The 13473-nt window shown below is 43.2% G+C and overlaps 1 protein-coding gene across 1 annotated transcript in view; it reads right to left on the reverse strand.

Moving 5' to 3' along the window:
* gse1 (Gse1 coiled-coil protein) overlaps positions 1-13473 on the reverse strand; it is a 171279-nt gene that overhangs the window by 105416 nt on the left and 52390 nt on the right. Inside the window, exon 2 of the mRNA XM_038700664.1 lies at positions 9763-9904. Within this exon, the coding sequence (XP_038556592.1) occupies positions 9763-9904 (142 nt within the window). The remainder of the gene's footprint in view (positions 1-9762; positions 9905-13473) is intronic.

The raw sequence follows: 13473 nt of genomic DNA on the forward strand, positions 1-13473 counted from the left end.
GAGGGCGTGGCAGTGTGTGCTTCTAAATATTCATAATGCCGTTAAAGGAGCTGTTAAACCAGTTTTCTCTGCGGTTATTGTAAACGGATCACATCGCACTATGGTTAGGCCTTTGACACACACACACACACACACGTGCAGCTGTACAGATACAGTTGCTGACACACACACACACACACACACACACACACACACACACACACAGAGGTGATTCAGAATGAGGTCAAGGAGTCAGTGTTGAACTGTGGAGAGGATCAATAGAGCTCTGAGTGTTTGTGCACCTCTTGCCTCCCTCCCACATTTTGTATGCCTTTTTGAGATCTCTCATCTATCTCGTCCTCTTGCTTTCTCCCTTGTTATCCTCATAAACAAAACCACCACTTCCAGCACACATTCAGTAGAGCAGCCATTACAACAGGGTATCTGTAAAAAAAAATCAAACATAATCACCCACAAATGCACAGAAATGCAAGCACTTGTCTGCTGTCTGCCATCTCTGCTGTGTGGTATAGCTGTCTGCACTGTACGAGCGTATCTGGATGTGTCCCAGGGGCTGTGTTCACTCTTCTGTGGGAGATCTATGGCTGGTGACTCAAACTCACTGGCACCCCACTAGCAATAGCCCGGATGTGATAGGCAGATGAAAAGAGAACAAGGCAGTGACAGAACGACAAGCAGAGGAGAGGCAGAGAACATGTAAAGGACAAAATGCTTTCTTCCCTGGTTGGGAGCATCTCATTTTTTTCTCATTAGGGGAACTCATCTGAGCTCAGAGGATAAAAGGAGGACTGATAGCCGGTATTTCTCTCTCACTCCATCTCCCCTCTCCCTCTTTTTCTCCCACTGTGCACACGCCACCTAATTAATTACACCCTACCATTGCTTTGCTACAACAACCACTGCCGGCTAATTAACAGCACGCCTCAGTCATGACCCCACTTCAAGGGTTCTGGATGTGTGTGTGTGTGTGTGTGTGTGTGTGTGTGTGTGTGTGTGCGTGGGTGGGTGGTGGGGAGGTAAGATAGAGAGATGGAGGGGGAGAAAGAGAAGTATGTGTGTGATACGCAGAGAGAGAAAGCAAAAAGCAGGAGGAGAAAGAAAGAGAGAAGAAGAGGTTGGGTAAAGAGACTGAAAGAAACAAATGAAGAAGTGGTGAGAACAGGTAAAAAGGGAATACAGAAATGACGAGCACTTTCATGTGACAGACATGATGCTCAAAAGTAGAGTGGGTGTGAACAGTTAAGGGGGAGCACCTCCTCTCCACGCCCAGCTGGACGCTATCAGCCAGGCTGGAGCCAGAGAGGCTGGTGGAGAGTCCCAACTATGGGGTGTTTCACCCCGGACACGTCACTCCCAATCCCCCCTGAGCCTGCCTGAGCCTGGACAGACCTTGGTGCTGCCAAACCAGGCTCCATGTCTCCTACTGCCCCAAACACACTCATACTGATCGTATCAGAGAGAAAAATGGAGCGAGACAGGGCTTAAAAAAAACACACATAGCCTGTACAAGATGAAAACCACGTACACCACATGTAACATCCTCATGGTTGAATTGAGAGTGAGAGAAGAGGGACGGAGAGGGAGGGAGCTATAATTTGTTTAGTGTATGTGATTGTTTTAGCATTAGGTCATATTATTCTTCACCCCCGTCACACACAGAGAATTGAAGCCCAGTGGGGCAATCATAACATTAATAGTGCTTGACTGGGCCAAGACAGACAGACAGACAGACACACACACACACACACACACGTGTTTCCTGTGTATCTGTTCAACGGTTTATGTAGAGAATGAGGACAGAAGGGTGGGGAATGAGAAGATGAGGTGAAACACAGAAAAGGGGACCACAGAGGAAGTAACATATATAAGAACAGGAAAATATAGTTAAATGAAGATGTGCCAGAGAGACAGAAATGTCACAGAATTTAACAATGCTCAAAGATTATAGTATTAACTATATTAACTATTAATCCCCTGACAAAATGAATCTTATGAGTGCTTAATTATTATTGTTTAAGATATTATGAAATACATCCATGTAAATATAAGACTGAATGTGAATTAACATTTCCTGCATCTAGTTCTGCCAACTAAAAAAGGTTTGTGCTGCACACAAGACAAAATCCTCATATTTCATCTTGTAAAATAAAAAGATCAGTATAATTATCTTGCTTTAGGTTGGTACCAGGAAGAAGTAATAATTTAAGTTAAGGGAAGCTAAAAGAAGTAATTTAAATAATATATTTCTGTCAGGTAATTGGAAATTGTTTATGCAGTGGTTGATCACATGGGGGATTATTTAAATAGCTTAGAAAGAAGCTATTGGGCAGGATAAGTTAATACTCCAACTTTGTAAATGCAATATTTGTGCACATAGGTGGTAGAACAGAACAGAAAAGAGGTGATTGTACATTTTCATAGGTCTGTTTTTCCATATTGCTATAATAGAAAAATGTGACATCTCTATACGGTCACTGGAAAACCATAAATGAAATATGTAGAAAAAAAAGAGGACAACAGAAAGAAAAGAGTGAGAGTGAAACAGAATGGATGAGTAATGGGCCAACAGCAGAGAAGAGAGGCCATGTTCGCTGTCAGCCATTAACATGGCCAGGACTAAATTATTCACTGCACTTACACAAGCCTGGGCTTACTCAGACTAAAGAGGGCTCTGTGTGTGTGTGTGTGTGTGTGTGTGTGTGTGTGTGTGTGTGTGTGTGTGTGTGTGTGTGTGTGTGTGTGGTGCATGTGAATGAACACTGGTTTGTAGAAGGAGGTGAAGGAGGATTCCTTTAAAGATGGGGCTCAGTATTGCCATCCTGTGGCTAGAACAAGTAAGATACTACAAACAAACCCTTTCTATTAGAAGCTATGCACACGCACACACACACACGCGAACCAGAATAAGAATATGGGCTTAAATGAGTCTGAAAAACACGCATGCAAACAGCGTACAAAGCTCTAACCTTTAGATGCCCTTTTGAGTGTAATGTTCAGTAACAAGCACAGACATATGCATAAACATACAAGCGCATACACTGCACACAAACCTAAAAAGACAAGGGGTAACAGAGAACCGTTTTGTGTAAAGGAAGCTGATTTCCATGCAGCCTGCTGGTTTAATATGGAACAGGAGAGACAGGTTAGCAGGAGCAGCTGGGCAAACAATACAACCTCACCTGGAGTCATTTACATGGATTGTGTGTGTGTGTGTGTGTGTGTGTGTGTGTGTGTGTGTGTGTGTGTGTGTGTGTGCGGTTGTTATGTTGAGAGGGGTGTCTCCTGTTGCTGTTCTTCATCATGTTCATTAAAGTGCCGTTGGCAAGGAAACCGGGGGGGGGAGATACAGTTTCAGGTAAGAGCAAGACGAAATGGGTAAGAAAAGGCGGGTGTAGCAGGGATGGTTGGAGGGAGATGGAGGAGGGAGTTAACAGAGGGGAGGCAAAGAGCATGTGACAGTGCGACCCATGCCTCCCACTGACAAGCATTATTACAGTCCCACCTACAGCGCAACAGCAAAAAGCACTTAGCCCCAGACTTGTCGCCTGCTAGTGGAGGACAGTTTGAGAGGGAGAGAAGGAGAGAGCAGAAAGGATCGGAGGCAGCGAGGGTGGAGGTGGAGACTGGGAGGCTGGGTGGGTGGAAGGGATGATTGAAGTCATAGGGTTACAGAAAGGGAGGGAAAGAAAAGGAGATATAAGGAAACGTGAAGGAGTGGGGAAGGAGAAAAAACAAAAGGAAAGGAACATATCAAATATTTCTCAGTTGGTAAGCCAACAGAACTGATAAAACTCAAACACTTTCCTCTGTATAAAACATCCTCTCTTTCCCTCATACCCAAAATATGGATTGATTTCAGCTCTATTGTTCATTTGAGGTTGTAGTTTGTTGTGGTGTTGTATTACCTTGTAAAGTTTTGCAATTTTTGTCCATCTGCTGAAAATAAAAAGAGACAGATACAAACACATGCACTGCGCAGCCTGCCGCCAGCTGTGCGAGTATGCGGGCAGTCAGGCTTAATCCTGCTTGAACACCTGTTTCCTGTTGAAAGTGGGTTCAAAGGTCAGAGTCTGGAGGTCTCTCACTAAGTGGTCATCTTTTTCAGGGCTACTGCTGAAACATGTCTGCAACCTGACCTCCCTGTTCTACACCGAGCCTTAACCTCACATCGGGTGGCCTCACCAAGGCCTAAATATAACTTCTACCGAGCCAAAAAAGTAGAACTCTTTGGTCCATGTTGCACAAGGCTGAGGATAGGTAGGATGCAGCTAAATATTCAGTCGTAATAACATAACACACTTTCAGATGCTTTTTGCTGTCATCATTTAGTGCTACTCGTGCAATCTGTGAGAAGGAAATAATTAAGGGGATGAAATGAAGACAGGTTTATTAGTTCCATGAACAGCGACAGCTCGCATCTATTAGCGCTCCAGTCTGCTGATGTATTTGCTGATGAGCTATGGCCAAGTAATGACATGCTCCGCTTGCTGTGGATCTATAGGTCTATCCCAAAGTCTACTTTTTCTGGCTCCCAGGCTCTGGATGGAAAACCAGAGTCACTAAATCAAACCCATCCGGAGGGAAGGCGAGAGAGTTAGAGTGAGAGAAAGAGAGGTAAAGAAAGAGAGTGAGGGGGAGAGAGGGGGTTAACGGCCTGTTTCTCAGCCTTTCGGAGAGAGGAATGTGTTGGAAAGGGTACAAATCAACCAGAAGTGACTACACAATAAGGTCAGTGTGATCAGAGGAGAATCCTGACTCAAATGCTAGACACACACAAACACACACAGAAACAAACACATTAAGCACACACATGCAAACACAGTGAGTGATTGAGTCGGGGCATAACCCCGTACCCATCCTTTGAGTGGCTAATAACTATGGCACAGTGCCAAACCCACCGTCTCCTGACTATATCCCCCATGCCCGCCAGGACTGGCGCCACACTGCAGAACAGAGCTCTGTTTCTCAAAAATCCTGTGATCATGACATTACTGAATTACTCAGATAGATGGATGAAAAAACAGCCACACTGGCCATCCAGCTCGCTTGCCCCCCGAAGAAAAGATATAATGGAACAGACAATGGAAACACTGTGAATTAATATTTGTTTGTTGAGACTGCTTCCCCTCACTTAGCGCACGCACACACACACCTCAACACCCACCCTGCTGGACTGGAAAAAGAGGGCAGTGAGGTGGCGCTCTGCCAAGAATGGTGCTGCCAAGAGACTTGGTATACGCTGGTCTCCAGTGGCATTTTAATCACACACACATACACACACACTTCCATCTGCTGTGCTTCATGGGAGCAGTGGCAATCTTGTCAGTGTCACTCGAAGTTAGCCCACCCTCCTGCCATCCCAACTGAGAGAAACAAAAGAAAAGAAGAAAAGAGAGGGAGTGGTGGGGGGGAGGGGCAAGCAGTGGCATTCCTCTCCATGCCTCCTCTGTCACCCTCTCAGTCTCTTTCTCCAAACACATCCCATGTCGTCTCTCCATTCAGCATCCTTGTCCTCGTCTCCCCATCCTCCCCATACCTTCCTTCCCCACCTCCCAGCACACTGCTTCTTACATCCCTCTGCTCTATTCATTATGTGCACTGCTACGGTCATCCCTCCACCTGCTGTTCTGTTCTCAGAACGAAAGATACAGAGATGGGCACCTGTAATCACCCCCTCATGGACAGACTGTTCCTTATTCAGTGTGTGTGTCTGTGTGTGTGTGTGTGTGTCTGTGTGTGTGTGTGTGTGTGTGTGTGTGTGATCGCAGTATATGTGCTCTTGTAACATGGGTGTTTGAGAATTGAAACTGCTGTGTTCTCCATGCAAGACTCTTAATGTGAAACGTTAACCACAGCGGCTAAAGCAGCCTCTCAGACATTGATCCAAATGTGGGTTGCCGGGTACTGTGAATTACCCCCCTCTGTGCCCCAACAAGCACCCACACCCCATCTTCAGCGGTGCGCCATGCTCCCACGGTGGGTAATTGTAATTGTATTGAACTGGCCAGCAGCCAAGCGCACATGACTGCCAAGTCTGCCAAGTACAGCTGTGCCGTTGCAATCAAAACACACTCACAGCTTATCTCATGACAATCATCAGCATGCGCAATTCCAAGGCACACACATATATGCACACACACAACAAACATAAACATACATATCTCTAAATGTATTTGCTCAGTATGACAAGATCGAGGAGAGAAGACTGATGAAACAGTAGAATGGAACAATAAATGTTGAGAAAAGCTAAACTCACAAGAGGTAAGAGCGAAAAACTGTGACAGTGCAGACAAAGAAGAGCATAATGGTAAACATTTCCTCATCGTATATTCTGCTCTTTGTATTAGCCCTTTATGTCCCTCTCTCCATTAAATATCAGTACAGACAGTACAGCAGAGGGAGGTTTCCCTTTTCCTTCACAATTAACAGTGATTTATTGACTGTGTGGTTGTTTTGAGCCTGAGCGACTGATGATGAAGTATTCAGCAAATGTATTTACAGGTCCACGAGCCTGAAGCACACTGTGGTCAGCCCAGATGTCACATCCTCTCCACTCCAGTCTGGTTCCTGTCTGATAGGAGCTCTTGATGGGGCACAATATGTTGGGACATTTGAAATGAGTTTGTTTTAAACCTTTCTCATCTGATTACATTAGATCTTCTCAACTCTCTCTCACAGACTGACATTCACAATTAACCACATCCAACATCTTGAACACTGCGATGTTCCCTCTCTCTGTACACCACTGGTCAAAGAAAACATTTCAGTTAGAGCCGTGAACATGAAAGGGAGAGAAAGTGATTCTAAACAAGGATTACTGATATTTGAAATCAACTGCCAAACAAACACACCCCTCCCTTAAGTGCTCCCTCAGAAGCTCTGCCAGTGTATAGAACTCTCTCTCCCACTGCCCCCCTCCCTCCATCACTCCTGTGCATGAGCACTAACGCCACCTGTTGCTAATTGGCTGGAACAACGTTGCATGGAAAGGTCCACACCACTTTCTTTGTTTTCCAAATAAATATCTGCTGAATTTAACAAAAAGTGAATTGGATTACAATCACTTACTATCCCTTTAAGCCAAATATTCTCCCAGACACACAATTAAAAACCAGTGGACAGCAGGAGTGCGTAACATTAGCTGTCTCAAATCATCAGCCTGTCTCTTTAGCCTTAGTTTAATTGTTGTATATGGGGCCCGGTTAATGATTTAAACACAACAGTCTTCATGACTGAGATCATGACTGATTGTGCACCTCTGTACTCTATGCGAACACCGCAAGCGTGTCTTGTGTCACGTTTTTAGCCTGAGTGGGGGAAATGGGCCGTGTCCTGTCAGTGTGAGCCGCAGCTTAACACGCATGATGGAGAGTACTTAAATAACTCATGAAAACCTTGTTCTCAGCCCACACTAGACCACTGGGAGGAACGTTTAGTCTTCTACATGGGTGTGTGTGTCTGTGGATGTGCGGTGGACCCCTTTGTCATGACTGTTCAACCAAGTGTCTTCAGCTTGCAGTGTGGTTGAGCTAGCGTGCCTGTGTGTGAGTTTGGCTGGTAAGAGAGCTTGAGATGAGTTCCTGTAAACGACAGGGGGGCCCTCACAGCTAAACAGAAATAGCCCTAGAGAAAAGAAAGAAAGAGGCCTGAGCAGGAGGGAGCGGTGAGCAAGAGAGAAATATAAAGCGGGAGACAAAGTGAAAGAAAAGGAGGTGGAGAGTTAAGAAAATTAGATTTACAAAACTCCCGTATTTATAAGTGTAAACATTTGTGTAAAACTGAGAGGAAGACAGAGACAAAGAAAGGGAATAGATACAGAGCGAAAAAGGCAGTCCAGCTACACTGATAAGAGGAGACAGCAGCACTTTCCACATAAATGCACTGAGCTCCAAAACCCACTGTAGTGATGGGCTCCCTCAGGGCATACTCACATACACACACACACACACACACACACACACATGCACGCCGTCCCTTGTTTTCTGCGCCTGTGCCTGCTTCATCATGACATCTTCCAACTCATCTCCCAGTCTCACTTTATCACAACCATCCTCTCCTTCACCAGCATCCCAACAACTTGCTGTCTGGCTGAACACTACACTGTATATGAAAAAGACCATAATTCATTGCTCTTGGTTGAGGTTGGTAGCAATAAGAAACAAACTGAATCAGTGGGTCCTGAAGTGGAACTTCAGATTAACAACAGAAGTCTCTTAAAAATCAAAAAGGAGAGCAAGATATGGTGTTTAGCCATTTGCATTTGTGTGTGAACACTGATGGATATCAGTGCAGGGATGTTTGAGAGTCTTTGTGTACGTTCTGTGGACAGGTTGGGTTTGCTGGTTTGCATTTGCATTGATAATTAAAAGCAGTTGCTATTAAACAATAAATCCAAAGGGGGTGACGGGATCAGATCCCCTGCACATTTGCAAAACAAAATGCAGGGAAATATTATTATTATTATCTCATTATTATCTGATCTCATACAGCAGCATATATATGCTGACTGTTGTAATGCCAAAAGATGGAAAACGAAGAATTAATCAAGTTTGCGTGAGGGGGTGATAGCTACTGTAGGTATATATAGATAAAATACAGTGGCAGTGGAGTTGGGTGGTAGAAGAGCTACAAGAGGATGATGGTGTCAGAAGATATGACAGTACAAGACTAAAAAGAAGAACTCCGTATACATTTTAGTCACTCTTCCATTTGAGTGTTAGAGCCGCCTCAGACCTCATCTCATTCACTCCAGGGGTCTCACTACTTCCTGTGTTGCCACACAGCAGAGTCAGGAGAACACCTCACACACAGAAAAAAGGAAACAGAGATAAGATGCCTGCTAAGAGATATACATTAATAGGAAATGGTTTATTCTAACCAGAGAGTAACACGAGGGTCGGCCCGAGGAGACTGTGTTGTTCCTCTGCGGAAAAGTGCATTTAGTCAGAGTGCCTTTTCAGTCACAGCAGCACAGGAGTGGAACTCTGTCCCTCAGAACATCAGAGAACTCACCACATACACTCTGGTCAAAAAACATCTAAAAAATTGGTTCATAACACATCAGACATGTCAGCATTAATAAGAATATGTATCTTCCCTCAACCCAACTGTGCTACCACTTGTGTCTCTGCTGTGTCAATGTGTAGTATAATTGTTTTTTTTAACCTAATGTCTGTATTATAGCAAACATGTACACTGTATTTATCAATAGGATTTGAAGAATTATATCTGTTTTACTGCTCTTTTATATTTGTATTGTTCACTGTAATCTTCTTATTGTTTTTTTTTTTGGTAGACAATTTTAAGATCTGTCCAGGGACAACGGATGAAAAATAGCCTTTTGGCTAATTCTGGTGCATTTGCAGCAATGTTAATTAATGCACACTGTCCCTGTCAAATAAACTAATAAATAAATCAATAAGTAGTTGAATGATGAGAAACCAAAGCATTTACTGCCGAATATTCAGTTGTGATCACACATAAAGGTGAGATCAAGAAATGCAACATGAAACAGGACATACAGTGTGTTTCAGAACAGCAGCAGGGGTATTTAATTGCAGCGTCGTCTGTACTTACATCTGTCAAAGATCACATTGGTGTGAAGTGAAATGCAATGGATTGTATAGTAATATTCTATAAACAGGACATTATTATTTTAAGCTATGGCAACGGCTTAAAACAGAAGTAAAAAAGGCATTGGCCAAGGAGAGGAGAGAAAAAAAAGACTAGTCTGTATCTGGCCATTAGGAGTGCTATACTCACTGGACAGTGGGCATTCAGCTCGGTCAGCTTTCTCTGGCTCCAAGGTTACTGGTTGAGAAGGAGTGTGGTCACCTGGAGGCTGGGCGAGCCCAGAGTCCACCTCCTTACTGGCTCCAGCTGCACTCTCAATCACAGTAGACACCTGAAAGATGTAAAGACATAATTAACATATAAGAAACAAAGGAAGAATGTTTGCACTACGATGTCCTTTTGTAAGATCAAAATCAGAATTAGAATCGGGTTTATCATTAAGTTTTCACATACAAGGAATTTTGTTTCGGTACTTTCAATATTCTTTCAACAATGAACACAGTTAACAGGACACAAAAACTACTCCAGTTCAACTGAAGTCTAGAAAAATAAATAGAAAATAGTATTATTAATAAAATATTTTTTAAATAAAAATAGGAACAAATATGCTCAAATTAAAAGTATCTACAATATATCTGTACAGTTTGTGCAGGAATGTGTAAAATATTGATCAAGGAATGTACACAAGTTCACAGTATGGAGTATGAAGAATATGTGCTGAGCTAATAATCCCAAAGATGTACATTACTGGAACACATTTAGATTTGATTTAGAAATTGAACGTTAATGTAACATGTAGTGTCTGGAATGGAAGGGAGTGAGAGTCCGTGTAAGTGGGGGTCCCAGGCCTTGTCAATGAGGCCAGACAGGAAGAATAGAGGTGTAGTTAATTCATCAAAACTGAATCAATGAGTGACTTCAATGTAAGTCCCCTACACTAATTACCAACAACTCAAGATATAGAGGTGCCCTGAAAATGTTACAGAATGAAAATTTCCAACCATTATTGAGGCGACAACAACAATATTGACATAATAATCAAATCTAAATAATGAAGACACGAACGGTGCAAATATATAGCAATTAACTGTTGATGTAGCCTGTCATTGGTGCAACCATTTTTAGCTGCTGTCACAGCACTCAGATTTCTGCTATAAAAAGACGACAACAACTAAAGGGGATGCAGCGCTGGGTGAAGAAGTGTCCCTTCCCAGAAGCGAAAGAGCTGCAAAACAGACAGACAGAATCAAAGACGACGAGACACGGAGAGAGAGAGAGAGAGAGAAAGTTTTCCTGACAGGCCAAGTCTGTTTGGATGTGCTCTACTCTGCTCCCCTCCACAGCTGAAAGAGGAAAGAGGGATGAGTCTTCAAGAGAGAGACAAGCTGACCATGAAAAGCAGAGGGAGTAGCAGAGGGTGGCTGTCAGCGAGGGGAGAGAGAGAGAAGTGGGGGAGAGTTTAAAAGAGGCTGTGATGCCTCCCTCCACTGACGAGTAGCAGAGAGACAGGCAGGGGAGGTGCAGCACATCTTAAGACAAAAAGGCACCCTGGGCTTATGAAATATACATAGCTCTCAGCTGGAGACAGAGACACAGAGCGACAGAGCAGAGGAGGGCCCTGAAGACTGACGAGACTCCACTACCCCTCCTAAACACACACTGCTAAAAATAAAACACACAGACACATTCCTAATGACTTCTCATGAGGAGCCCGGGGGGGGGGGAGTTAGTGTTTTTTTTAGTCTGTGTGTGTGTGTGTGTGTGTGTGTGCGCACATGCTTATATTCACACACACACACACACGTGCAGGTGTTTGTGAGCATCAAGTTGCATCACTGCTTCCTCCTACAGTTACAGACTGAGTGGGCAAACCACAGTAGCTATGACACAAAAACCGACAAATGTTTCGGCTGTTGGCCTATATGTAAATCCGCCTATTGGTCAGGGTGATTTATTTTTTTTTGCAACTGCCTTTCTCAAACCTTCCCATCTGCCCTCTCTTCAAGCCCAGACAGTTGCCTGCACACTATGGTTTAAAAACCATTTAAACAGACCTCACTTAACAATAAACTCACCCTTTGTTCAAGCTAACGATCCAACTCTCCCACGCACTCTTTGTAATGAGTAGTATTGGGATTCTCATGCGAGTGTGTTTGCATGAGTTACCAGAGACTGGGTATATTCACTTCTTTGCTGTACTGAGTTTCCCTAAACTTATCCTCCTCATCAGATGCCTTGGGTGCGCCTCTCCAGTCTGTCTCCAACACGTCAAGTTTAAGCAAAAAAAAAACTTGCAGGTAAATAGTCATGTCTGAGCCTAGGGATTACCTGTACTCCAGAAAACATACACGTCAAACATGCCTACAGGTTTCCTAACCTTTTTCTAAATCTCTTGCTGCCCGCCCCCCCTCACCCCCTTTCAGCCTCTTTGCGGTCTTTCTTCTTCTCTCTGTCTTTTTATTATTATTATTTTTTTTAGTAAAAGTGCTTAAAGTGCACACGCGAGGGGCTTGTTTTTGAATTCCCCGCACTGTATATTAAACTGTGGAAGAAAAAGGTGAAGGATATAGAGAGGAAAGTGAGTGTCTAAACTGCTCTGTCAGGTCAGGGCAATGAGCCTTTGTAATTTAATTACTGAGATATTGTTGCTTCTTTCATCCATCAGAACAGATGGTGGAGAGTAACACTCAACATACTGGCCATAAAGAACAAGCTGGGATGTCAATATTTGATGGTACACATTGAGCTGTTGCAATCATTGCTGTCAAATGACTCATATGCCTATACAGTATAATTATGGAGTTATACACAGTATAATTAGGGAGTTATTCGCAGAATGTCATGTTACATAACAGAGTGTTACTGTGGATACAACCATTAGGATAGTTCTGAGATTAACAAAACTGAGAGCCTGCAGTCATGATAGTGGCTCCGTGAGGCTGTACTTAGACACTTCAGTGCTCTGAGCTAAATCCTAAACATCAGCATGCTTATATTCTCACAATGACAATGTTACCATGCTAATGTTTAGCAAGTAATGGTTGCCATGATCACTATTAGTTCAGCATGTTATCATGCGGACATTTGCTTATTAGCAATGAAACACAAAGTACGTTGTTGTTGTCATTAGTTTTATAAGTGTTTTGTTAAAGCCAAAGATTTTACATTTACATTACATTTATTCATTTGGCTGACGATTTTATCCAAAGCGTCTTACAACTGCTATATATGTCAGAGGTAGCACGCCTCTTGAGCAGCTAGGGGTGAAGTGTCTTGCTCAGGGACACAATGGTGGAGTGGAGAGTTGAACTCGGGTCTCTCACACCAACCATTTTGACCTGATCAGTCTGACCTGTTGACCTGTAAGTTATTACAATTCCTCCTATGGGGGACTACGAAAGTTGTCCCAAATTTTATGGCATTCCAATGAAAAGTTGTTTATGTATTTACCACAAATGTCAACCTCATGGTGGCAATAGAGGCATCACAGAAATCAGTAAGGTTCATCGTCTAGGATTCAAAATTGCAGCCTATTTAATAATTGCTGGTTTATTTCAGTCGTGACCAAAGCAGTTGACTGGTCGAACAACCAATGCCGCTAGCATGGCTGAAAGTAAAAAAGTAAAAGAATTCGCTCTAGATGTGCTAAATAAATCTTTGCTTTATAAATGAAATAAATGTGCCTGAGTTTACACACACACACACACACTCATTTTGATATATGCCCTCTCAATAGAGCAGGAATATACCAGGGACATGTAAGATGTAGTGCAGGAGTCAAGAGGTGAAATGAGAAAGATCTAGAGAGGTAGTACTAATTGAGGTTAATTCCACAGTTCAGCATCATCTGCTCTAATCGGTAATGAGGAAGTTGGTAATGGATGATGTCGTAGGACATGG

Source organism: Micropterus salmoides, unplaced genomic scaffold (genome assembly GCF_014851395.1).
Source record: "Micropterus salmoides isolate LMB-PRFRI ecotype aquatic unplaced genomic scaffold, ASM1485139v1 Ms_hic_scaffold_6, whole genome shotgun sequence".
In the NCBI taxonomy this organism is placed as follows: domain Eukaryota; kingdom Metazoa; phylum Chordata; class Actinopteri; order Centrarchiformes; family Centrarchidae; genus Micropterus; species Micropterus salmoides.